This window comes from Scatophagus argus, chromosome 1 (assembly GCF_020382885.2).
Source record: "Scatophagus argus isolate fScaArg1 chromosome 1, fScaArg1.pri, whole genome shotgun sequence".
Classification (NCBI taxonomy): domain Eukaryota; kingdom Metazoa; phylum Chordata; class Actinopteri; family Scatophagidae; genus Scatophagus; species Scatophagus argus.
The window spans coordinates 10,747,254-10,773,692 of record NC_058493.1 but is presented as its reverse complement, the minus strand read 5'-3'; the positions used below and the strand labels follow the sequence as shown (position 1 = coordinate 10,773,692).

General features: G+C 40.3%; 4 protein-coding genes across 6 annotated transcripts in view; 1 reads left to right on the top strand and 3 right to left on the bottom strand.

Moving 5' to 3' along the window:
• Window positions 1–4,314, top strand: part of LOC124054751 (FERM domain-containing protein 5-like) — a 65,606-nt gene extending 61,292 nt beyond the window's left edge. For both annotated transcript variants that reach the window (XM_046381139.1, XM_046381223.1), the window contains one exon: window positions 118–4,314. In XM_046381139.1, coding sequence (XP_046237095.1) covers window positions 118–707 — 590 coding nt within the window. In that variant the 3' untranslated portion in view covers window positions 708–4,314. The remainder of the gene's footprint in view (window positions 1–117) is intronic.
• A 206-nt stretch (window positions 4,315–4,520) lies between these two features.
• On the bottom strand, window positions 4,521–11,870 carry wdr76 (WD repeat domain 76). Of its 2 annotated transcripts, none has more exons than XM_046381346.1 (15): window positions 11,654–11,870; window positions 11,331–11,441; window positions 11,169–11,240; window positions 10,895–10,987; window positions 10,342–10,400; window positions 10,057–10,177; window positions 9,826–9,927; window positions 9,002–9,042; window positions 8,682–8,835; window positions 8,120–8,278; window positions 7,845–7,960; window positions 7,613–7,711; window positions 7,344–7,496; window positions 7,200–7,253; window positions 4,521–6,562 (listed from the first exon to the last, which is right to left on the bottom strand). In XM_046381346.1, exons 1-15 carry the CDS (start codon window positions 11,702–11,704, stop codon window positions 6,307–6,309), a joined length of 1,641 nt encoding a protein of 546 aa, XP_046237302.1. In that variant the 5' UTR covers window positions 11,705–11,870; the 3' UTR covers window positions 4,521–6,306. The 2 variants fall into 2 exon arrangements, with proteins under 2 accessions (XP_046237302.1, XP_046237396.1); XM_046381440.1 differs by having other exon boundaries at window positions 10,057–10,174.
• Window positions 11,871–12,210: 340 nt separating this feature from the next.
• Window positions 12,211–17,110, bottom strand: LOC124054692 (pro-cathepsin H-like). Its single transcript, XM_046381029.1, has 12 exons — window positions 16,981–17,110; window positions 16,354–16,385; window positions 16,104–16,209; window positions 15,913–15,983; window positions 15,706–15,810; window positions 14,748–14,834; window positions 14,446–14,501; window positions 14,270–14,351; window positions 14,114–14,182; window positions 13,716–13,822; window positions 13,020–13,148; window positions 12,211–12,929 (listed from the first exon to the last, which is right to left on the bottom strand). Exons 1-12 carry the CDS (start codon window positions 17,105–17,107, stop codon window positions 12,854–12,856), a joined length of 1,047 nt encoding a protein of 348 aa, XP_046236985.1. The 5' UTR covers window positions 17,108–17,110; the 3' UTR covers window positions 12,211–12,853.
• The window catches only part of LOC124054627 (ras-specific guanine nucleotide-releasing factor 1-like), a 26,862-nt gene continuing 16,776 nt past the window's right edge, over window positions 16,354–26,439 (bottom strand). Inside the window, exons 15-29 of the mRNA XM_046380898.1 lie at window positions 25,624–25,997; window positions 25,218–25,334; window positions 23,614–23,784; window positions 22,132–22,238; window positions 21,910–22,022; window positions 21,563–21,623; window positions 21,312–21,418; window positions 21,124–21,208; window positions 20,826–21,023; window positions 20,048–20,127; window positions 19,825–19,942; window positions 19,564–19,632; window positions 17,367–19,135; window positions 16,981–17,254; window positions 16,354–16,385 (exon numbers count right to left, since the gene is read on the bottom strand). Coding sequence (XP_046236854.1) covers window positions 19,043–19,135; window positions 19,564–19,632; window positions 19,825–19,942; window positions 20,048–20,127; window positions 20,826–21,023; window positions 21,124–21,208; window positions 21,312–21,418; window positions 21,563–21,623; window positions 21,910–22,022; window positions 22,132–22,238; window positions 23,614–23,784; window positions 25,218–25,334; window positions 25,624–25,997 — 1,693 coding nt within the window. The 3' untranslated portion in view covers window positions 16,354–16,385; window positions 16,981–17,254; window positions 17,367–19,042. The remainder of the gene's footprint in view (window positions 16,386–16,980; window positions 17,255–17,366; window positions 19,136–19,563; window positions 19,633–19,824; window positions 19,943–20,047; window positions 20,128–20,825; window positions 21,024–21,123; window positions 21,209–21,311; window positions 21,419–21,562; window positions 21,624–21,909; window positions 22,023–22,131; window positions 22,239–23,613; window positions 23,785–25,217; window positions 25,335–25,623; window positions 25,998–26,439) is intronic.

Genomic DNA, 26,439 nt, shown 5'->3' with positions numbered 1-26,439 from the left:
TACAAGTATGACAAAGTCACATCAGAAATTCTCTTTATATGTCAGCGTGTTGTGCAACAACACCTCCCAGTCATTATCTCCCTTATGAACAGGTTTTCCTCTGCTGTGTATTGTTAGGTCTGGAGTCCCTTCGAGACAGCGCCCACTCCACGCCTGTGCGCTCCGTCTCCCATGGTGAGTCCTTTATGTCCTCTCGAGGCCAGATGGTGGACGGAACCGAGGCGAGCACGTCAGCAGTCATCTCAGACGAGGCCTACAGCCCCTCAGACAGTGTGCTGCCTACGCCCGTGGCCGAGCATGGGATGGAGATGTCCTTGGCCCGACACCTCAATGGTGCTCCATGCAGCATCGACGAGGAGAAGGAGTCAGAGGCCGCCGCATCAAAGGAGAGGCAAGCGGGCGATTTTACTTCCGGCAGGAGAGCAGTGCGTGTGGTCAGGAGCAGGCCATCACCACCAGGCGATGTAGAGGAGCTGAACAAGTTCATTCTGAGCGTGTTACGTTTGTTCTTGGTCACCATCGGACTGCTGTTCGCCCTGCTGCTACTCCTCATCATGCTGACAGAGTCAGACCTGGACATTGCCTTCCTGAGAGACATCCGCAAGACACCTGAATTCCAGCAGTTCCACTTTGAATACTTCTGCCCTCTGCGGCGCTGGTTCGCCTGTAAATTACGTTGGATGGGAGGTTTCCTCATCAGCAAGTGAAGTGAGGTGAAAGTTGACTGAATGGTACAACACAGGCCTCCACTGATGGGGATGGGACACGTGCAACAGATAGGCCAGGGAAGAGGGTGGCAGGAGAGAATAGGAAAAGGATGGCAGCCCTATTCCCAACATCAACTCAGCTTCTCCCAAAAAGGAGTTCCTGTCACGAGCCAGAGCCTTGCTTGTTATGTTTGACCATCACTGCGAGGAAAGGAAATCACATTTTACTTTGGATATTCAGGTCATTTCAAGGCATTTTATTTTGACAGGAAGTCAGCGTAACAGGGATTAATGTAAACACTGCAAGGGACAAACAAGCTCTGACTACAGACTTAATCAACCACAGATAACAGTTGCCTTTATTTTTGTATTAATTTATATGTTGCCACATTATCATAAGACAGAATGACCTGATATGTTGAGGTGAGTGCTGTGTGAGTGAAGTTTGGAGAAAAGATGTGTTGAGATTGGGGAGCCATTCAAGCTTATCTAATTTTTAGATTTTACAGCCAACAACAACATTCATTATTGTCAAAGGCCATTATGGCTGCTGCTATTGAAGACTGCTGTTTTGAGTTGAACCAGTATCTCACGGTGAGAGCAGCACTTACTGAATGTAGATCAGTTGAGTCAAATCATATTTACAAATTATAGAATTTTATAATGTTTTTAAGTTCATGGAATTTGTCACGTAGAGTTACGCACGTGTTAACAGTCTCGGCAAAGAATAGGACAATTAATTTAGCACACTTGTAACTGTTTGACAATTTCCCCAACTTCCCTGAATTGTGATGTTGTATACAACCAACATCTGATTTTTTTAAGAAGATGCCAAGAATTGGTTGCTATTTGACCCAAGAGAGATGTTGGTGCCCTGTTGAAAGGCCTGAATGACAGTTTTTTGTAAGAAGTGTGAACATACGTCCATAAACAGTGCGGTCATGTTACCATTCCTGTCCAGCCATGAGAGCACCAATAAAGTTTTATTGTCCAGTTACTATAAATTAAGGGTAAATTGTAATGATATAAGTAAGTAATGGAGTTGGTAGGGTTACTGATTTTATAATATAGCAGCCAAATAATGCTAATAGCTACAATCAACTTCTGTGTGGAACAGCTGTCACTTTGCCGTAGTTACTTTTACAGTAGTTGTAAAGGCGATGGGACCATTTGAGCTAACCCTGTAGTGACAGTGAAGTCTGGTTAGCTATTTGACTCCCACACTCTGTAGAAGAAGTTTATCTTGATGTGCAATACTGTTAATATATAAAAAACAAGATCCTTTCCATCAAGGGAAATTTGACCTTGTTTTACCTTTGTGAAGTGCAAAGTTAGTGCTATTTTCCCACGGTATACAGTTAGGGAGAGCTTGTTTTTAGTTCAAGACTCATGTTGAGTGGAGGTCATATAACTTTGGTTAGCCCTGCTGTGTTCACCTTGTATCATCATCTGTAAAGGCTGAATATATTTACTTCACGTTTCCATTTTTGTACCAACTGATGTCTCGTTAACACAGAGATTTCCTCACGGTGACTTTTGATGGACTTGAAGCATTATTTTATACAGTTGATGTCTAGTTTTCAGCTTCCTGCTTACAAGAGCACCGAAGATAAGTCATGTTTACGGCCTACTGCAATCATCATCATCACACCTACCAAAGAAACCTCTGTTGTCTGATATTTCTGTCAGTTTGCATCAACAGATGGAAACTCTGATAGTCTGCTGTCCTTCTCCAGCCTTATTACGTGTGTTGTTTCACAGTTTAGCCTGCAGTGGGTCTTTACAGCACAGAACAGTCAGCAAGCATCATTTAAAACCATATAGCCAGATGTGGCAATGTACTATCGGTCCTCTAAACAAACGTGTATGTGTTGATGGTAATCACAGGCTGATCAGCAGCTAAATAACATTACACCCAAAAAACACATATTATTTATGCAACAGGAAGAATGTGTTAGTGAAGTGATTGGCTGAGGGGTTTTGAGTATGTAGGTGCGTATAGGCAGTTTGAATAGTTACTGTATTGATATTCATCTTTCTAAAATAAAACAAAAAAAAATCTGCAGGTTGAAAGTTAGCAAAACTGTGCTTTGAGAGTGCTTTCCCTTTAGTATTAAATACCTAGGCTTTAAACATTGGTTTTATTTTTGTACAGTATTCAAATTCAGAAATCCTCCTTGTATTCCACTTTGTGGTTGGGTTTCAGACTTGCTAAATTACTGATTTAATTGCTTTAATGCAGATGTTACTTGGTGGTTTTTGATTGTGTTTGGTGAAAGGTGATATGTGGGATATGGAAAAGGGATGGTGGGAAAAATAGTCAGAAAATTTACTTTTAACTTCCAATAATTTCTAATTAAAAGACTCATTTCTGAATAATATATATATATATAAACATAATTTAAGCAATAAATGTTACCAATAATGTAATGAACATTAATAACCAGAAACTCTAAACTAATGTTTGTCTCTTTCTGATAGACATGTAAAATGTCTTTTGAATCACCTCATAAGGTACAACACAAGGTTCTAAAAAAGTGGAGTCAGTGTGTAAAACATAAATGAAAACAGAATGGAATTGGAATGGAAAACTTGTTGTAATATCTTCTATGTGTCTCACAGTGGTGAACCTTACCTCATCCTTGCTTGTGACTGAGGTTTTCAAGGATGCTCCTTTCATACCTAGTCATGTTACTATCACCTGTTAGCAGTCAACCTTGTTTACCTGTGGAATAGTACAAACAGGTGTTTTTGAGCAGTACATAACTTTTGTTGTAACCCTAACCCAATTTGTCTTAAGTGTGTTGCTGGCATCAAATTCAGAATAAGCATATATTTACAAAAATCAATGACATCGATGAGGTTAAACGTGAAATATATGTGTACTGTATTTGTTCTGTTTTCAGTCGCGTGTCAAAAAGGATTCAGCAAATGATTACATTCTGTTCACTTTGTGTTTTACACAGTGTCCTGGCTTTTTGGAATTTGGGCTGTAAAACAGCCTGTACATGCAGTTTGAAGGGAATGTTGCCCACCGTTACAAACAATACAAACTACACACAATGTCAGATACTTCTCCAGAATATCTACTGTCAAAAAACATTCATGTAAATCCTGTCTGATTGTTCCCTAATCCTAAACTGCTCTTCCTTGACTCGATAGAAACAGTTTTCTCGTAACAAGTACGGTTAAATGAACTGACAGTAGATCCATGTTCACTGGATTCTGAACAGATTTTAGCACCATGACGGTGGAGTGGTTTGCATTTTTAACCAATTTTAACCTGAATCTTTTTTTGCAATGCAGTTTAATATATTGGGGTTTTCTTGTTTTTTTTTTTGCTAAAATCTGTCTCGGATTACCTGAACTGATGCAGTGATGACGAGGGGTGACAGCTTCATTGACACTCTTGTACTCTTTTACTGGATGATATAAACAGGAAGAAGGCCTCAGATGGGGTCTTACTGTCAGCTTCATTCCTGTACTACGGAAATGTCTCTGTAAGCATGTGTTCTGCATTTATTACCTCCAAACAAGACTGCTTATTTCCAATCACTGACTGAAGGCTGGTGTGATCTATTTATGAATAAATATAATCTATTCTTGACATCTGGCAGCTGGTCTGGTTACAAGTGCAATCTTGAATTCACAGAAGAAACAACAAAGATCAGCAACATGTGAAGTTTGCCAGCGTGTCCCTGCTTGAAAACAAGAGTCAGTGCTAACACACACTGTTCTTTTATGTCACAATGCTGCCATCTAAAGGTGACTATAACACTGTCACTGCTGAAATTGACAGCATTCACACCCAAGTGTTTGGTAAAAAATGCCCATATTTATTCTTTTTGCTTCAGGTGCCACAAATAAAACATGAAATGAACACAATCCATTTTATAACGAGCACTTTTCACAGCTCAAATGGTTTTGCTGCTCAAATTTACTGCGCCACAAACAAACAGTAGACTAAGCCGCTTAATAAATTGCTTGGATTCTGTAAGATAGAAGTTTGGAGGGTAACAAATTGCAAATGTGAGAACAGAGAAGTACATCACAAAGTAAATAACACAAACATATCAACGGCTACATTCAATCATTTACTGCCTACAGCTCCTGGCTACCACACTGAATGTAATTAGGATTTCTCTTAATGACTGACAGAACTGTATATACACACAAAACACATGGTTTAATATTTAGTTTTGTATAAAGAAACTGATCAATTGCATCAAGAGATTACAATAGTCAAAAGCACTCAAAGTGAGCACTTTGGCCATCATACTAAATGCTGCACTGGGTGAATGCCAAGCATCTCACTTGAGGAGAAACACACCATCTCCACCATGAGGGCTGGCAGTTGCAGCATCATGTTGTGGGGATGCTTCTCTGCAGCAAAACCTGACAGCTTGTAGAGAGAGGGGGTAAAAGGAATGCAGCAAAATGCAGATAAATCCCTGAGCCAAACATGCCACCATTTTAAAGTGAAAGGCGACTTAGAAATAATTTTCTAGTGAGATAACATAACAAAATATGAAGCCAAATCTACACAGGAAAGGCTTCACAACAACACAGCATCATCCCTGGAGTCCAGGAATTTGCAGCAGAGCACAGCAGCTCACACTCAGTCCCAACACAGCATGACAGAGTTTGAACAGTTTGTCAAAATTTGGAGCACAGTACAGTATCCTCGTAACGATGCCTGCTAAGCAGAGCATTAGAGGACTGTTTTCCAATACATATTGTGAAAGAAAATTACTTTGTTAAAAATGGTGCATTAACTCAAACTGGATGACTGTTTATGTCGGTGACTATGGCCTAACAAGGGAAGCTGACATTTCACTACAGGCATGTTGCTTAGCTATAGTGTAAGAATAATGACGATATTATACTAAAGCTCTACGAGCATCCAGAGGGAAGAACAAGCAAGAAAAGACTGTAACAACTAGTTTCCACCAGGGATATCCATCTGGTGGGGATGCACTGGTCTCGGGTTTACTCAGCTCCAATCTTGACGCTGAATTTGTGTCTGCTGATACAGAGCAACGATCCAATACCAATCTGTTCATTTCATAAGCTCTATGGAAAGGCTTGACACAAAAATTGGTCTCCTAACTTTGAAAAACAAAATTTAATTACACAGCTGTAAATTTACTGAAATTATATTTATTTTGGAAATAATAATCATGTTGCAGCAACTTGGTAATTAAATCACAATTAGGTCACACACTAGTGCAAACAAACCTGACAGAGTAGATAGCAGTTCATCCAAGCAAGTAAAATAAACAAGTACCTTGGTCCAAACAAAATGTTCAAAATAATCAAGAAACAAAATTCTTTGTAAATGTTAAGTACAAATAGGCGCACAGACATGAATATAGAACTGAACTAAATCAGTCGACCACATCGTCACTTGTATCTCTTTGAGTCAGCATCGGATTAAGATATTATTACAGTATCAGGCCAGTGCATCCCTACCATTTATATTGTATATGCTATACAACTTAACTGTGCCCAAACTATTTTCTTACTTGTTCTTCCCGTCCTACTGAAGGCAACCAGGCGACGGAGGGGGGTCTTGGTTATGCACATTTTGGTCTTCATCTCAATCAGAGAATATGTGCAGGCGCCCTGAGGCATTGCCCCCCAGTAAGGCATTTCTTGTGGGATGGAAAGCTGTGACGGACAGCACTGTATTAAGGTTCTCGCCATCTATGAAGGTGTGCTGTGGCTGGCCGTTTTCATGGAACACCTGCACCCTCCGGGGTCTGGCCATGCTCCCCACCACAAAACAGTCTTCTCGTTTGGGGTCCCACACTGCTGACAGTTTGGTCAGCCATCGGCCAGTGTGCATGTCATGTCTGAAAAATTAACAGTTTGTATAAAGATTATATTAATAACCCTACATCTAGTAGTTTATTTCTTATTTCAACATTTCAATTTTATTTAATTCTTCATTTTAGCGTTTACTCGCTGCTGCCTCTTTATTTTTCAGATTTTTTTCTCATGTGCCATTCAGTTTTTACAAATAAGCTGTGCCTGTCGAAATGATCCAAACCATGAATGACATTGCACCAACCAGGTGCACTTGCATACAAGCTGAAAACGACAACACAAGGGGCTCTACATTAAAAAAAAGCCATTGCACCACAGCCAGTGCATTTACAGGAGGGATCTACGGAGACATCCCCATCTTTCTGTTCCTCTGCAGAGCATTTGCAGTTATCAGTAGACATGATCGATAAGGTGAGAGTAGTTAATCAATCACTCTTGGATGAATAAAAAAAAATAAATACTGAAACTGCTAAAATTGGCAGTCCGTCCAAGTAAAGCGTATTGTGACATAATGTGTTTATGAGAAAGAAAGAAAGCGAGGAAGGGGCACACAGCTCCAAAAATAGAAAATTAATATTAAATTAATATGTGGTGGGTAATGTTGATATTGTGGTCTGCCAACATAAATAAATGAATGTATGGGAGACCCTGGAGTGGACTTACTTGATGGATGTCAGCAAGGGAGACTTAGTCGTCATTGCAGACGTGTCATATATCCTGTGAAAGCGGACAGACAGACATTAAGCTGGGGGTGAATAATAAACAGCAGACATAAAACAATCATTCAAAGTGCTGTACAGGCTTTACCTTATGTTGTTGTCCATAGAGGAGGTGAGAACTCTGTTCCCAGTACAAGGGGAGAAATAAGCACTGGTGATGCTTAAAGAGTGGCCATGGAGCTGGGAAACTGCCTGGCTTTTAGCCTTCTTCAGGCACCTGCTGTCGTAAATACTCACTACCCTGCAGGCAAGATCAGTATGCTGACTTTGTAAAATCAAAAACTCACACAAGATGGAGAAATATGAAACACAAAGATCTTTCTGAAAAATTAAATGAAATCACATAATCACACATACTTGCTTTCTGCCACAGCAAAGTACTGCTTCTGTAAAGGGTGGGCACTAACACAACGCAGAGTTTTGGGGTCCAATGAATGGAGGGACTCATGTGAGTTCCTGCAGAGGAAATTAAATACTAATGCAACATGTTTATAAATACTAAATATTAACTGACAAGACATGATACTGTTGCTGTTGAATACCACGAAGAGAGACTAAAAACTATAACTACTTGTCAACAGTACATTACCCTGCGGTGCGCCTGTCGACGATGGCAACTTCTCCATACCAGTTCCCAACCACTAATGTCGAGCAGTCATGTGACAGGAAGTCGAATGTTTTCAGGCCATCATCAATGTCATACACCTACAACAATAAACACACATCAACAGCTAAAACGGGATGCTTGAAATTTAGAGTAACTGTACTCCAAATTTAAAGCTGAAGTTTGTTTTCAGATGGTTACAGTCTCTCAAATACCAATTTTTAAAAAAAGAAGATTTAACAAAACAAAAGCCATCTCACATCATCAAAGACAGCCTTCTCTACATCCATGCAGCGCAGAGATCCGTCGTAGCTGAGGCTCAGCAGGTGGGTGGGATGAGCCCTGGAGAACGCCATGCAGCCCACTGGACGAGTGTGGGGCTCAAAAAGCAGCACACCATCATCACCCCAATCACTGCCCTGAATCAATATAAACAAGGAAGAAAAATGAAACAAAATGAGTGTGGTTTCATAAGTAGATTTCATATATGAAACATTGTTAAAGAGCATTCATTTATGACAGTAGACTTGCCCATGTTTGCAACTGGGCACATGCTGCACACGCCGTCTCTTTTATATGGAAATGCTTGTGGCTACATCAGGCAATCCTGGGTTGACTGAGTTAATGATCACTTTTGTGCTTAGAAAGATTCTAGTTATAAGGGTCAGTGAAGTCAGTTAACGAAAAGGTATCCTGGATGTGGTCAATTTGCTTCTTAGTACAGGCCTCAGTGCTATGAGTTTGTTTTGGAGTGCACTTTCTGCCCTGTAGCGGTAAGACACCAACTTAACATCATCAAGAAACAGAGTAAAGAAAACACACCAACTTCCAGAGTCCAACTTTCCCCCATTTGTCTCCTGCAGCCATCAACAGGGTGCTGGTGCAGGGGTGGAAGGTAGCAGAGAAGATGCGGTCCTTCACCACTTTGGCCACTCGGTCCTCAGTAAGCCTCATGTTCTTAAGGGCCGAGCGGTACCTGAGAAAAGACACCAGTGTAGATTTGTTATTATGGACTGTTTTTCTATTTCAAAAATGTGACCATGAAAGCAAAGGCCACAAGGGAGTCAATATGTCCACTCTGAGTGGGAGCATTCACTTCATTATAGGCTGAGCAGTAGAGAAAGCAAAACTTAAAATCTTACCCTTTCAAATCAAACTCCATGTTTATTTCTTCTTTTGAATCCTATGAAAATAAAAGCTATTTTGAGATTTCCTAATGGTTTCAGAAGCAACAGAAGTAAACAACTATCATTACACACAGATGCAAGATATTTTCCATAATGTTTTCAGCTTTGAATATATTATGCTAAAACAGTCGCCAGCTAACAGCACCGTATTTAATTATAGTTTTTTTATGTTTGCTAATTGATTTAAGTAACAAAAAAACAAACAAAAAAAACCACATAGAAATAAGAAAAGCTACAGTGTTCAAAATTAACTTTTTTACTCACCAGTCAAGTTGACTAGTCAGTAAAAAAAGCCACCAGCCAAGCATAGTTTTGTTCAACCTGTTGTACATGAGCATTGTGAAGTTCATGAACTATGATTTTATTTTTTAAGCATGTATTTCAACAAGAGGAAATAAGAAAAACAAAAAAAACCTTTCCTGCCTAAAAAAAAAATTGTGGCTATCTGAGTACTGAGTTTACAATGTTCATTTGAATGCACCATGATTTTGCTGTCACCCATGTGACTTATGTACTGCACAGATTGATGACAGACGTCAGAATTTAGGAGATGCAAGTGAAAGCATCATGTCCCTGTGCCTGTGTGCGTAAACTCACACAAAAACAGCAGCCAGCAACAGCATCATGCAATAGAGACTTTCTGTGACATTATTTGGTACAAACAGTCACCTGCCAACGATAGTTTTGCATGATTTACTGGTCAAATGGAAAGTCAACCCACCTTTGGTGCTTTTAATTCTGATGTAATGAAAAAATGAAACATGAAAGGCGAGTTCTACCTCAGAGCAGAGCTCAAGAAGTTGTGAAGGCAGCTTGCTTCCCTCTTCCAAATTAATTGGATCCATGAGCAGAGGGCCAGAGGGCTTCTTGAGTGGTGAAGACTTTAAAGCAAGTAAAATAGCTGGTGTGAGTAAAAACAAGAAATAACAGCAAATGACAGACAAAGACAGACAGCAGAGTAGTGGCATGAAGTACAGCATGATATGTATCATTAGGTTATTTGTATGTACCTGTTCATAGATCAGTGTCCCTCTGGGTTCAGGCGGAAGTGTCAAGATCTCTGCCTCTTTATTTTGGAGACGAAGGGATTTCCGAGTGGGCAGCACTTCTTTAACAGCAGCCTGCGACCTGCTGCCACAGAAACTGATCATTACAATGACATCCAGAAGACCACTATTCTGAAATTAAATTAACTGGAATTGTGGGGTGGGGAGCAAACCACACCCCAAATAGTTTGATTCTGAAATTACTGATACACTTGTTTCAGAAATCAGTTGTCTGTCAGCTCACCGTACCTCATAAGACCCCTCTGCGAGGGCTTTGGTCGTGTCAGCTGCTTCAGCTCCTCAGTTGCCTTGTGACAAGAAGAGCAACAATTAATACCCATCCCATCTGTTCAGAGATAATAAGAGGAATGCAAGATGGCCATAGTGAGCCGAGTGCATCCATATTGGTGAAAAAGACAAAAAACACACTTTTCCATTTCATGAAACACAAATCTGGTTTGTTTAGACAGTACTGTTAAGGGAGTGCAGGGTAGCACTGGCTCCACCTTGATGAGAAATAACAAATCTGCGTTATTTACTGCATGGTACTCTTGATAATGGTGGCTGAGCCAAAAGAGAGTTGAGGCTTGGCAACACAACACTGAATATATATTTTGAGACAAACTTGTTAAATGTCACTGGATGGTGCATCTATTCTCAGTTTAATTAAATTCAGGATATACAAGTATAATGGGATGAGAAACATTTAGGTCTTAAGTCTGAGACTAAAAATATCAGTAATCATTGTAAAGCTAAGGCTCCCTTGATTTACTGAAGGGACTTAGTCCTCCTGTCTACCTACCCGGAATAAGTTGATAGAGGACAGGAATGCTTGGTTCTGTCTGATGTTCTCCAGACGCTCTAGTTCATATGCTGAAAGTCCTCCATGTCCACCCTGTGTTGCACAAGAGATCAAAAGACTGACACGCTGAAGAAACAATTCAATAACTTGGAGGAACAAATACTGTAATATACTCATATACTCTACAGCCATTTTGGTACACGTAGCAACAAAGTTCACAGACATAATATAGTGAATGAAAGAAAATGTCCATGATAAGGATCTTCACACTTACAGACGAAGGCTCCACATCACTGTTTCCAACATCCTCCTCCTCCTTAGTTTTCTCATTGTCCATTTTTGTCCTCTGTCAACAAAATATGAAAAAATTAACAGAAGCAAAGCAAAAACGTCTTTCATGTAACACTGCTGTCTCTTTGCGTTTCGTCTATCTTACCCTTTTCTTCGTGGGTGCGCTGCTTTCAGGAGAATAAATGAGGCATTTAGGTGCCAGGCCGTTTCGTTTTGATCGTCGAACTGCTCCCTCGAGGTCCACAGGAGTCATTTCCTGCGAGGTGTGCATTATTAACAACTAGCTAAAGTAAACAATGCTTCATTCAACTTTTACACGGAAGCACACATTTCAGCGAAAACCACAACACACTGGACCTTATTTACAGTTTAGCTTGCTAATGCAAATGCTATTCAGCAGTTTAGTTGGTGAACAGAGCAAAGACGGACAGAAATAACAAAACCACATCAAAAACTTTAACAACTCACCAACTGCTGTACTTTCACAACAGCGGCGCGTTTCGTTCGTCTTGTCGCCATATTAGTGCACTTACAACAAGTATGAACTACTTTTCTGACAAGACTGCAAGTAGGTGATGAACCCTCACTTCCAGCTGGACATTGTGATGATAATTGAAAGAATTAAGAAGATAACAATTCGCGCCAAGGCAAAATGTTTTGTAACTAGCCACTCCCTCGAGGTTGTGAAACAGAATACTAGCAGCTCATTGGTTAGAGTTTTTACGTAATACGCATAATGGGCTGTCCTTTCCTGCCAAGAGCCAATGGACGTCAATTTTATTGACGTCTCTCCATGGAGACCCCATAGAGAATGTCACCGCCTTCTGGCAAATGTGCGCAATAGCAGTGGCAGGAAGCTGAAATAGTGAAGCTAACACAGATAATTTTTGATTATTCATGAATGAAGAACATACCCAAAGATAACGTTGAAGCATCTGACATCATATTCAGTTTCCTCACTAGACAAACACACTCATTCATACTAAAAGAGCTGTCAAGAATAAAATAATAAAAGGGCCAACAGCTTAAGAAGAAATGGGTTTATTAGAAACAAACAAACCATTGCATGACATCTGACCTGACCCCTTCAGGGGCCTTTTGTATGTGGCCATGTTCAGAGTTTGTTGAAGCTGAGCCTTGCCTTTTAATATATTCTGAAGTTCTGACACACTTGATTTGGTCTCTATGGAACCATGGCCAGCATGCATGACTAAATACATTTCCTTAGTGTAGCTATTAATAACATTAATTTTTCATTCAAAGAGCCCTACAACACCAACATTAAGAAGCAGAATAAATACAAATAATAAATGAAAACAACTTCCTTCCTTATAACAAAAAGGAGCATTCATAGTTACTTCAACAGAGAAACAAATGCAAAGCACAGTAATGAGAGTGTGACAGGAAAATGTTAATGGCAAACCCATACCAGGTTCAGTAGCTCTGAGCATGTAACATGGGATTATGATCATGTGAAACAAACCTTCCATTTTACGTTAAATTGTCAGGATGATGTTGTACATACAGTTTAAAAATCAAACTTCTGGATTCAATATTTTTGGGAACATGAAAGTACAACCTCGCCATTATATAAACCCCATTTATATTGTGTCCGCCAGGCTTTCTGCTGAGTTTTATCAGTCCTCCACTTTGTTGCCATGTTACTCCTTAAACCGAAAGTAGAGGGTAGGAAGAGCACACAGCCAGTCCACACATGTTTTTTCCTCGCTCAATCAAAAAGTATCTGATGGAATAAAAAGAAAGAAGTCAATGAGCCCTCAGAACTCTTCATCACAGTGAAATGCACACACTCAAATACACAGACTATATTTACCCATCAATCCCCCAGGCTGAGCCCCAAGAGTTCTTCACAATCCAATATGGTGTGCCGTTCTCTTTAGTGCCGTAACCCACAGCCAGGACTGCATGGTTCACCTTGTCTGCTGTGTTCTCACACTGTGTGCTAAACAGACAACACTGATGCTTTTAGATCAATAGAGTACATGTCTGCCGAAAAGTATGTGGGCTGCTATCCTCCTTCAATGTCACATTATATCCTGCCTTTGCAAAGATGTGCTGTGTAGCTGTTTCTGTAGATATTTTTATGATAGTTCAAGACAGAGCCATGAATCAGACAAAAATGGACAGAATCACTGCATTAATTCAGCCAATCAACAGCACTCTATCTGCTTGGCACGTAGTTTCAAAATAAGTGTTGATCTAAAATCTTCATATTGCCCTACTGTAAATTCAAGAGCAGGTTGTCTTTTTCCACAAAAAATTGAAATATGTTTTCTGCTTTGATGCAGGTGCAGGCAGATTTTGTTAATTCTATAATCCTACTTCAAGAATACATAACTTCAGTGCCAATGGATTACTGCACAAAAATCTCATTATTGCATGACAAATGTTTCAATAATGCAAAAGGGACTTTGTCAAGTTGAGCACAGGTCCTCTGAATATTTCTAACCACACATGATTTGTGGACAACAGGAAATACATAAAAGTGTTACTGAGGGCCTTAGCTCACCTGGTGTAAACACCTTCTTTGTAGTACAAAAAATCATGTGTGACGTCAAAGGCAAAAGACACAGGGTTGAGCCTGGCCACAGCATCAACCATCGCCTTCTCATCATACTGTGGGAAGACCAACATACAGAAATTAAACAAATGCAGTTAGTAAAATAATAGAAATTCAGTACATCTGACTGTAACTGAAGGTATTTATAACAGTGACACGCGGTCAAACGATTATAAAAAACTTGTAATTGTACCAAAACATCTACTTGTTGTCTCTTCCTCTTTTCAGTTCACTAAACAAAAACATGGTTAACTTTACTTGATTTTTTTACTTGATGATGACGCATAAGTAATTTCTTTATAGACACAATTTCTTATGTGATGTTTACTTAGCACTTGTGCACTCACACTTGTTATGTTGACAACATCCAGAACAAAAGCAGCAGCAAGTGCAGGCTCAAAATGGCAAGAGTCATCCTAAGACAGGAAGAACAAAATTCAGACACTGAAAGTATCTTTTACATGACATGACTACGGTGAGACATTGCTACAGAAAAGTCATACATAGCCTTTGTAGGGATAGTCCTCCTCCGTCATAAGCCCTTTGCTGTACTTGATGTACTCAAAAGCCTGGCTGGGGAGCCCGCTGAAACAATCCATGTTTAACAGGTTGAAGCCTTAAGCACAAGTACTGTTGTTGTCTTCTTCATTTCTTATAATGATAAATTCATGTTACTCACCCCAAGCACCCATGATTGTTGAAGTCTCTGGCACAGTCTATCAACTGCTGCTCGGACTGACACGGAAAACAAACAGCATCACGCATTTGTACACAACCATGACATGACCATGACCTGTTAGTTAATACTACAGGTTACAATCATGAAAAGAACCAGGCTGTAAAACTGAGATTTCTTCTGCAAGAACATCAGCTTACTTATCCATGTGAGAAAGAGGAAAGTCCTTCACGTGAGCACTACTGGATGAACGAGTTCAGTATTACTCAATAACTCTTACTAAATAATGGTCAACCAGATCTCACCAGAGGTATTAGTTTCCCAGTAGCAATAGCATTCACAGCCTCCAAACAGCCCGTGGTAGAGAAGGTCCAGCAGCTGCCACAGTGACCCTAAAGACGCAAACACATTAAAACTCAACCTGTTGACAGGTCACTTATGTTAAAGGGGATGATGAAAACAGTAGTATAATGTGTTCTGTGTCTCTGGCGAAGCTTTAAAGAATCAAAGAAAATGACCCCGATGATGTCATTAGAGTTGTGGCTACAAATTTGCAAAAGAAAGTTTGTGATAAAAACCGAGTGCGTGGAAAACAAGAGCATTCACATTGATTTGTCACATGATGAGAAATGAAGGAAATTCTCTGTCTGTCCGTCACAAGTTACCCAAGTCCTCCTTTAAACTTCCATTACAGAATGTACTGGTACATTAAAAAGAAGCTGATCACTAGCTTTGACTTCTTCCCACTCCGTTTGAACATAAATAAGTGTTAAGCCTTGTTGTTTCATTGTTTTTCTTCTTCTTTTTCTTTTTTTGCTTATCTATGTTAAAAAATATAACAAAATAAAAAAATAAAAATAAAAATAACAAGAAGTCACCCCTGCTGTTGTTTTTTCTGCTGTCTTTCTTAATTTGTTTTGATCAGCTTAACTTCCTAAAAATTTGCTTGTTCTTATTCAGCATCACATTTAATTCAAGTAATTTAAATAGGACACATGCACTTGCTGTTTATTGACATGTCACGCAAAAAATATTGTAATTAACTGGTTAATTTACATTTATTCGTTCGGCAGATGCTTATGTACAAAGCAGCATACATGAAGGACAAGCCTTCCAGAACAAACCCAGTTACACTCAACTCCATTAGCAGGGAAATGAATTAACATTCTTAAATGAATCTCCTTGTCCAAATTCTTCTCATAATTATTCTCCCTGTAGATTTTGGTGACGGGGTTTTGGCCGTTCAGCTCCACATTATGATACCTGGTTCTTCACAGGGGTCACAAAATTGCCTTTGGTCCTCCAGTCTACAAACTCGGGGTAAGGTCCGCTGCTGCTGACATGACTCCCTCTAGTGGCTGAGCAGTTCTACAAGACACCAGATCGCAAGACTGCAATAAAGAACTAAAAAAACACATGCGTAAAAGTGACAGTCGCACAAAACGTGTTATATTATAAGGTGTATCATACCTGAGGCTCTGTCAAAAGAAATAATTTCCTGAATTCCTCAAATGTCATGTCTGAAAACTGATTCAGGCCCACTAGATTTGAACAAGAAAAACTTTGTGAGAAGAGATCCAGCAGGGTAGGTCTACTCTCTGTAGTAATGATCTATACATTACACATTATGAGGCAGGAAGTGGTACAGAAATGTGCTGTACTTGTGAAGGAGTGATTCCCGGCATTGTGATGTTCAATTCTCCTCTTATTCGCAGTGAATATGTGGAGCCGGTGGGAAAACTCCTCAGGGTCGTAAACTCTGTTATTCTGCATGTGAAAAATGAAAGCTTAATGTCTCATACACAGAAAAAAATAAGAATCAAAAAGCTTGTTATTGAAGCACTGGAAATAAAACAATTCATAAGACTGAGAGGTATAAATTTTCAACAAAATTTGGTTCGGTGTAAATACCTGCAACATCCACTGTTTGAAGTGATGTTCCTCTGACAGGACACAGAACGAAGGACAGTCAGCTAATAAAGCAACACTGAAGCCACTCATGATGGGAAATGTATCAAAGCACATTTACTTAAGTACAAATTTGAGTCTCCTGTGTCTGTCTTTAATGTTTACTCAACTGCATTTATCTGGCAGCTGCAGTTTCTTTACAGATTAAGATTTTCATGCAACACATTTCAAAAGTATTATAAAATACTACGCATTTTGTAGATTAAACTCCCAAAGAGTTTCGAAAGTAGTTGCTGGCTCCTCCAAGTTCAACAGAAAAGTGATTGTTGTTGCATTAGTAGCCCTGCATAATAACACTAAGAGGGTTTCTCCGTTGAGTCCGGTTACTTTGGATATGTGAAGTACAGTTTGCCTGCTTTGACTTGAGCCCTTTCCATTGTTACGACAGCTCTTGCTACTTTTAGCACCACCTTCACATTAATGAAGGAGTTGAATACGTTTCTGAAAAATATCTTAATCTATCAGATGATATTCTGGTTGCTTCGACGACATAACGACGAGCGACGACTAATTAATTAACGTGTCGATTAACCAAATATACGAAATAAGACTTCACGAGTGTTTACTTACCTTCGAGTGAAATTAAAGGTGTGAAATGAGCTAAACTAAAAACTGTGGTGATGACCCACACAACAGCGAACGCCATACTTTCCTCCAGCGGGCTCCAACAGGCAGTGAGAGCGTCACATGACCGCATGACAGTGAACACTTGACGCCCGCTTCCTCTCTCACCCCTTTCATCTCCCCCTCCAGCAAAGCTACAAGCACAAAGCCTGCGGACTCAAGCAGCTAGCTCAGTCTGAAGTGCAACACAAACATCGCAGCCTGGGAGGCACTTCTCCCCCTGAGAAAGAATAGATTTATTAACAAGAGGTAATCAGGAAAGAATACACTTTTATACAAAACTGGAAATACTACTCAAGCTGTTGAAACAGACTTAAAGATAATTCTCATACCACTGGGTATTGCTCACTGCAAACATCTGATGTGCCTGTTAGAGGGTAACGATTCATGTGCAAGGGTGGGGTTTAAATACAGTACACATACTGTTCTAGATATAGATTTGATCTGAACACGTGAAAGTGGTACATGCCTGCCACTTAAGCGTTATAGGTGATTTTTTCCCTATACAAAGCCTGTAAAAAATACCTATAAATATTCCAAGAATAAGCACAATATTACTACTGTATAGTTCCTGCTAACACACTGGAATAGACAGGATACAGAATGTGTTACACTTATAAGTTGTTTTCAACATTTGATTTAAAGTATCATACACGAAGAAGTTATTACAGAGTTGAACGATCATAAGGATAACACATTTCGAGGGATATGTTTTTAACACATTGCACGTTAGGAAATGCATCAGACTGCCTGTACACAGTAATGTACACAGCAAATATTTCTGCTTCATTGGCAAATCGTACGACAAAATAGTTTACATACTTCTGTGGTATATAATCCATTTCATGATTAAGGCAAAACCATAATGCACTGGCCAAAGAGGATTAACCGTAAAAACTATGCTCTTAGTGTCTGAGCGTAGAAGCTGGGAATTTAACTTCCTGAAGTGGCTCAATATTGATTACATCTGCTACATACACTGCCCGGTGCTTATACTTTATATACATCATGGTACCCACCAGGGGAGTGAGGTGATAATAAGCAAAGCATAAAAACCCTTCTCTTCAAACTGAAAGCATGTGCCCCGGCTCAATCAGAAACCAGCAGGTAATCTTGTATTAGTTTGACTCCAGTTCTTCCAAAACCCTAATCTTTGTCATTCAGCAGCTACATAAAACATCAGAGCACAGGATTCAACTTTAGCCACAACAGCAGTCCCACTTTTCGCCTCCTTTATTTATGAACTTTGAAAAATAATTTATAAAATCTTATTTATTTTTTTTTAATGTTTAAGATTTTTCATGAAATCAAACCACATTTTTGATATTAGTATTTTTCTATAATAAGCATTCCATGTATTTACATTCAGTAATCAGCAGTTTTCAGTTAGTGGCAGAGTGAGCCATTCCCACACTGTATTCAAATCAGCCGGGACCGACATCTTAAAGATGATAACTAAGTGACTGATCATGCAGCTCTAAGCAGATATTTGTATTAACTTTTAAAATCTGGACTTGAAGACAAACGGGCTGAAGACATGATTGCTGGACTGATCAGGCAGATTGTTTGTTGAAAGACAGCCACAGTTATGAGCAGTTCTCTCTTTGGCTCTGACAACTGAGCAGAAAAGTGAGAGTTGATCATCATGTGTCAAATGTGACCACCATCTCTCCTGAATTAGAGCCTTTTTATTCTGCGCATTCCCATTAGGACATGATTAAATGTCTATATACTCTCTCATCTGCTTATTCTGGGTTGAATATAACTTTATCATAAAATGGTATTAAAGACAATAAATAACATATAAATATTCTGTTACTATATAAATAAAACCTCTCCGGGCTTCTACTCAGTCTCTAATAATGATTATACACGAGTCCATTAGGGAGTACATCTAGAAGGGCACAGCCTACTGTGTCTAATACAAATAATAGCATATGTACATTATGATATATTGTTCCTGTACACTCAATATGAGGGTTGAGAGAGAGAGAGAGGGAGATCCTCTTCATGATGAAGTTTTGGGCTCAATTCTCAGAGATGCTTCATACAGACTCTCCTCATCCAGCGCTGTACTGCTGTCCAGCAAGTACTTTATAACCTGAAACAGCAATGCATACACACAAACAGTGTGGTTCAGGGCTTTTTTTTCAGATTCAACCTTTAGAATAGATGTAAATGACTGCATGAACACTTGCTATTGGTGGAAATGTAAAATATTTCTCCAGTGATCAGTTCTGCTGGCTGCTTCGGTTGGAAATTAGTTGGAAATTCTACTCTTTCTTCTCTAAAATTTGTTTACACTAGACATGCTTGAGTAAATCTACCTTAAAGTATTTTGACTGAACAATGCAGCCTTATATCAACAGGCTAACAGGACACATGATGAGAAGAAAAACTGGAATAGCATGGCGATACTAGTGAAGTGATAGTCAAGTGGCCACAAAACAAGTAATCAAAGACTGTAGCTCCTGAAAAAGTATCAAATACACGACAAAACAAACCAAAACAGATAAAAAATAGTCTCACCTTTGGCTGATAATCGATCTTGTAAGCCGTTTGCTGAAACTGCCGTATCTCTCTGATAATGTGAGATATCTGAAGGCAAATAAAATAAAATCATATAAAACTTCACCTCGTTGATTCTTTTGTCAAAAAGTTAAAAGTCACCAAAAGAATTAATATTTTCCACTTTGTGCTGAGGTTGCTGACATGAAACAAAAATGACAAACTAGATTAAAACCAGACACAGCATAATGTGCATGTTATCGGCACTCTGCTGTTCTTTACCATTCTCATCTTGGAGAAGTTGACCAGGTTGTCCTCGGTGTAGTTGGGTGTCCCCTCCTCAATGAAGGCCAGGTCAGTCAGGTACATTCCCAGGTAAGGAACGCAGGGAGGATCACAGCTGAGGAAAGAGGCTGGGTCAGTAATAGAGATACCGGGAGAGGACATAAACATCACATTACCATCATGTGTGAGCACAGGGAAGCCACAAGCTTTAGAAACTCACTTCTTCAGAGCTTCTCTCAGGTTTTTGAATCGTCCCTCTGATGACACTAACTTCTGTAGCTTGTCGATCACAGTCTTTGTCTGGAAAAAGAATCAAAACTGTTGCAGCCAGCAGCTGTAAAAGCAACTGAAATCTTCTGTTTATCAAGGTTTTATAGAATGAGGACAATGTTAATCCAAATTTTCATTATCAGCCTCTCTGAGAGCATATTGTCTTTTTTTCATCCACAGCTCACTTGTGGATGAAAGAAACTAGAATCACCAGCTCATGATTGTATGCCTCTGCACCCACAGTCAACCTGCATAGATGTTTGTCCAGACTCATATAATATACAGTATGTAGTGGCTGACAGAGAGCCTCATCACCTGAAGCTCATCGAAACATAACAAATTGCTGCACAACAACAAATTCTAAATCCTGGGTGCTTGGCATTAACCCAGCACCACAGTCAACGTAATTTCATGGTGGACACCCAATTCAGTATCTGATTAAACGTGACACATGTTCACAATCTGCCTGCCTGAAGAGAAAAGATTATGATATCACAATGAAGTTGACCTTTAACCTTTTGGATATAAAACATCCATGATGATCTTTATCTTATGGCTATCTTATGGTTTGTGAGGTCACGGTGACGTTTGACCTCCCAGCACGTCTAATGCTCACTAATTAACATGTTATATCTAATTTATTTAACCCACGCAAAGTGTAAAATGTTGTTGTGGTTTGACAGAAAACCACTTCACTGATGGAGAAACATATTAGAAATGACTGATACCTGCTTGGAGACTTTGAGCCAAGTCTTCTTGAGGCGAAAGATGGAGCTGCGGTTGAGAGAGGATGTGATCTCCAGCATGGCGTTGTAATTGTGGAGGCAGCGACAGATGTCAGCCACCGCCACCCATTTCTCGATCACTGCCACTCGCATGTTGACGTCATCCCATTGCAAGATCTCTGTGGCAATCCTGTTGCTTATCTGACCAAAGAAACGAAAAGTACATGGTGATTACAATGACTATGATCTATTTAGATTAGATCTATCTATCTATCTATCTATCTATCTATGTTTTACATACATCGTTGAAATGCTTGGTAGTTTTCATGATGTATGGAGTTCTCTCATTCTTGTCATTCTTCATCCAGCCCTGTCCAAAGAACTCCCTGCAAAAAAACAAAAACATGTTTTTCAAATAAACAGCAATGAAAAATACACTAACATTCAGTGCCTGCGTTTCTGTGTTTGTACACATGCGTTTGCACTCACTCGTATGGGATGACCTTGAAGACCATGTGGTCCAACAATGTGAGTTGCTCAGCAATCTCCAGGGCAGAGTGGTTCTCAAATGGCTCAGTCTTAGACTCCTCCATAGCCTGATACACACACACACACACACACACACAGAGTAAAGAGCAGTTTAACATCTGAAACAAAAGCTATTCATACAGGTCACACAGTAATTTGAAGAACTAAGAGGCTTTTGATACTGAGTTAGGCTTTTGTAATCTATCTCTTACCATCTGTTTGATCTCTTCCAGGGTGACCTGGTTATCTCCTGGGTCCTCCTGAGTGAGAGTCCTAAATCCATAAAGAGGAAAGTGCCATTATTTGAAAGTTTTGTCCACAATTGCCAAGACATAAATGAGTATCACTTGTCCGAAACTACCCAACATGACATACAAAACATGACATGTTCTGTTCAGTTTTGGTTGGTACTTTTGAGCTCCACAGGCTGAAAATGTTTAGTCACAATTCTGTGACGGAAATACCCTCTGCTGAAACTTTTGTTTCTATAGTGTGTTGACAATCAGATGTGTCATATATGACTGTATGAGCGATCAAGCGATGATAACGGGAAAACAACCTGATAATGTTGGCAGCTGCCTTTCTTTCCTGTGTCAGGAGCTCTGGGTCATGCATCACCTCCTCCAGAAAGCCAATTACCCGCATCTTCAGCTCTGTGTTCAGCTCAAAGTCCTGAGGAACAACAGCAGAGTCATTACAGAAGTGTTGTTTTTCTTCTACAAAGGCGCAGAAAGATAGAAAGTAACAAAAAAAAAAGACAGAAGGAACTGGTGATCTGTACCTGCGAGTGTTTGGAGACCCAGTGACGCAGCACATTCAGGACTCTGTTGGTGGCAGCTCTTCTGATAACAAACTCTTTGTCCCCATTCCTCTGGTCTGTAGGAAAACCTGGTTTAACAAAGCTACAGTCAGACTGAATTCCTACACCATTGAGCTCTCAGTCAAACACTGTTCAAGAGGTATGAATGTACAGAAACCTTAAGCATTTTTGAGGCCTTAACCAGAGTCATAGTTGTATCCCTATTATTCGTTCTTTGATATTTCTCTATACCAATAACTTTATATATATAGCACCTATAAAAAAGTCAGGTTTCCAAAGTGCTTAACAATCATTGAAAATAAAACTGACAAATTGTATGCAAACAGAAGGCAATAAACAAAATACATAAAAAGTAAAAAATAAAAGGAAAGTTAAAGGGGACAGTAAAAAGACAACATCACATAAAAGCCAGTCTATAAAAGTGGGTTTTAAGAAGTGATTTAAAAGAAGTTATTGACCCTGCAAGCCTCATCTCCTTGGGAAGGTCGTTCCAAAGCTGAGGGGCTCGGACAGCAAAAGCCCGGTCACCTTTAGTTTTTAACCTCGACTTTGGAACGACCAGAAGGTCCCCATCCGAGGATCTCAGGCTTTAGGCTGGCTCATAGGGGGTCAACAACTCGGTTAAATAACTTGGAGCCACACTCAGAAGTGCTTTAAAAGTGATCAGAAAAATCTTTAAATCAATTCTAAAACAGACTGGCAGTCAGTGAAGGGAGGCTGAACGAATTGGAGGTGTGAGAGTGAATTGTGGGAGATGCTGCACAGAAGAGAGTTGCAGTTGTCTACCCTGCAGAAAATGAAGGTATGGATCACCTTTTTGAGGTCTGTGGGAGGAGTGGTTTGAGTCTTGAGATCAGTTGGATGAAGCAGGATTGGACTTTTATTTTGACTTTGGGGTCAAAGCCGAAGTTTGAGTCAAATATAACACCTCGGTTTCTGGCAGTGAGTTTTTGACTGGTGGACGGAGGACCAAGGATGACTGGCGTCTGGGGATGTGGGGGACTAGACAGTATGATTTCTGTTTTTAAATTGTTGAGTTGAAGAAAGTTTTGAGCCATCCAACAGTTTACATGACTCAGACAGTCAGTGGGAGCAGCTAGGATTGTTGGGTCATTGGGTCTCAAGGGAAGCTATATCTGTGTGTTGCCTGCATGGTGACACACAGGGAGGCCCCCTGGTGGTCATACATCACTGCACTGTTTACACCTTAGATCAGTGATGACTGCACTTTATGTCACAATCTTTTCCCAGATGTGTGGCTCCATAATCCAAACAAAATTTAACAGATCAGATCAGATTAATGTGTGTCATTGTGGTCATCATACAAGTCAGTCAGTTACTTTTCATTTATCTAGATGAGAAGGACAATAGCAGACACTTCCAGATAGTGCTCAACAAGCCTCTCTACTGGTCAACAGAATACCATCCCCTCATGTGACTGACCAGTGCTGGCGAGCGACATACGACGGTACTTCTCCTTAGTAGGAGTGCCTTCGTTGGCACCAGCTGTGGCGATGGCGAAGGCCGAGGCGGCGGAGAGAGCACTGCGATTATTGTCCAACTCCCGGCAAGATGACACCACCATGCCATTATTGAAGGAAAACAGGGAAAACTCTGCAGGGAAGGAAACAAAACCGAGATATTTAAAGATTAAAACCCTTAATTACCCTTCACTGTTGTTATAAAAAGTTTAAAGGGTACTTCCACTGAATTGACATTTCATATTTACTACATACACCAACATCAAAACCCTTTCAGTGTACATTTCCAAACTGACAGGATTAGGGTTAAAGGGAAATTGCTGGTGGTTCACTGATTTCGATTAAAGGCAATTTGATTCCTTTTGTCAAGTGCCTTGAATAGACTAAATGTCTTTGTTTTCATCGCCTTCCTAATAATCAAACGAAGTTGCTGGCCAGGGGAGGGCAACAGAGAGCTAAAACAGACCCAGCACAGCGTGTCCTGCAGCTCGTGCAGTGATGGTGTACTCTCCGGTGTGTCTGCCTCCCTCCTCCACTCCCTCCCTTCCTCCCTGCCTTCCTCCGTTCAGCCGGGGGCGGTATAGAAGAACATGCACATCGTTGCTAAGGTACAAGGTTTCCTTCCACCTACTCACATAAGGCACTGGCTTCCCTTGTATCCAGGACCGTGGGAAGTGAACACACTGGGGATGAATTGTACCTGACTATCTATTGGGTGGATGCTCCCTCTCCGTGCAGTATGGGGAGGGCCAGGAGGCTGTGGGTGGTTTGTATTGAGACCTTATTTGGCTATAGTTATGCTTGTCATGTTCTGAAAAAAGTTTGCTAAACATAATACTGTAGCTGGGTTTATTTTGAATTACTCTTGTCACCTCAGCCTCTTTGCACCTCTCACACGCACAATCTGACGCTGCTAGATGGTAAAAATGGATCTGATGATAAAAATCACCCTGACACTTAAGCAAAGGTGTTATGTAAACATCAAGTTTAAATGGTTGTATGTTCAAATGTATTGAAATGAAAAATTATGTGTCAGTTTATGAAATACACTGCCAATGTTCATTGTCTTGCTGAGAAACAGATGAGATCAATACCACTCTCATGTCAGTACAGTAAATCTGAAGCTATAGCTAGCTGGAGGTTTTCTGACAAGTTAACTCGTAGTCTGCCAGCTGGAGTGATTCATTCAAGCACTCAAAGAGGGTGTAACGCAAGAAAAGCAGGCAGAAAAGCTCCAATGTGCTTCATGTTACCAATGTTTTTTTTTTTTTATTATTGACATGATCTGTTATTATTGATTTTATTTTGTCATATTCGCATTCGCCAAGATGCTTTGCTGGCAAGCACTGTATGTCACTAGCACTAAGAGCTTAGGTGCCGTAGTTTGCCAGCTCTTAAATTCTTGCCAAGTTAGTTAATATTCTTGCCAACTCATTTGTTTCTAACTGGTGTGTTGGGATTCAAATGTAGATCACGAGGTGTTCTAAAAGGGCCTCAGGTACAGAACAGCTTAAACAGGACAACACTGGATCCCAACACACTGATGGAGAGACAGCCATACTGTACCAGAGTTTTTTGACTTGACGTTCTTGGGCGTCGATGGTGACTTGGGAGGGGACATTTCTGCTTCTGTTTCGTCACTCTGACTTGGGTCCTCATCACATTCCTCTCTTACAGACAGATCTAGACAGAAAAAAAAGAATTTCACAGTCTGGACAAAAGACAGCGAAGAAGAAGAAAAGTACAAACATAACTGCTGGTTTGGGCTTGGGGGGTCTGAAAGAACTGTGTATTTTCTAATCTTTATGGTCTGTAATCAACAACATTGTCGAAAAGAGAGGATTCCCGTTCAGTCTCTTCAACTGTCTAAAAGAGTTCATTATTTTATTTTACCCAAGATATACATCAGTACCACTCTACAACCTTAAGACACATTGAAACTGAACAAAATCCCTTGGACAGTGATCCTGACCTTGCTTGTTGAGGACAGACTCTTCAGCCTTGCCTTCAGCTTTGGCCTCTCCATCGTCGGAGATTTTGCTGGCCATGGTGCTGGACACATAGAGCTTGTTGATGTCAAGAGTGGTTTTACTAAAGGGTGACATGGTGGAATGCATGCTTGCATAGCCATTGGGAGAACAGCTGAGAGCAGCCAGGTCCAGGGCTTTGCCCCCTGTGATGATGGGAATGTTCAGTGAAAGCTTGCGGCGGCGGTTGGGCGAGGACGTCTTGGTGATGGAGAGGGGAGGAGGGGAGGAGAACTTGCGGCTGGCACGTGGCGACGTGGGTGGTTCGCCGTAGAGGAGTTTGTTGTTCTGGCTGCTGGCAAAGAAAAGCTCCAAAGAACTGCAGGAAAAGAGAAAATGAAAGAGAAAAAATAATGAGAAAGACAGACGAATAAACATTGAGAACAGCATCTTCATTACTAAAAAGCAACATTTTTTGGATCATTTTTGATTTTGGGGCAAGTGTTCTCAGTGATCTGAATAGGAGAGGGTGGAAAGGGGAGAAATGGTGATAATATGGCTGTATGGTGGTCTGTACACAGAAGCAGAGAGGGATCACATTAACCACAGGGCTCTTTGGGAACTCCTGCCTCTTTTATTTAAGCTACATTGTTTAAGACAGCATCCTCCTTGCACTGAGAGCCACCCCCTCTGAAGGCCTATAAATAGAATGTCAAGTGACAGTGTGGGAGGCACGGGTGCTGCCAACAGCAACCAGCCCAGGGGAGGCCCAGAGAGACATGAGGAGAGACAGAGAAACAGAGAGAAAAGGGGAGACAGAC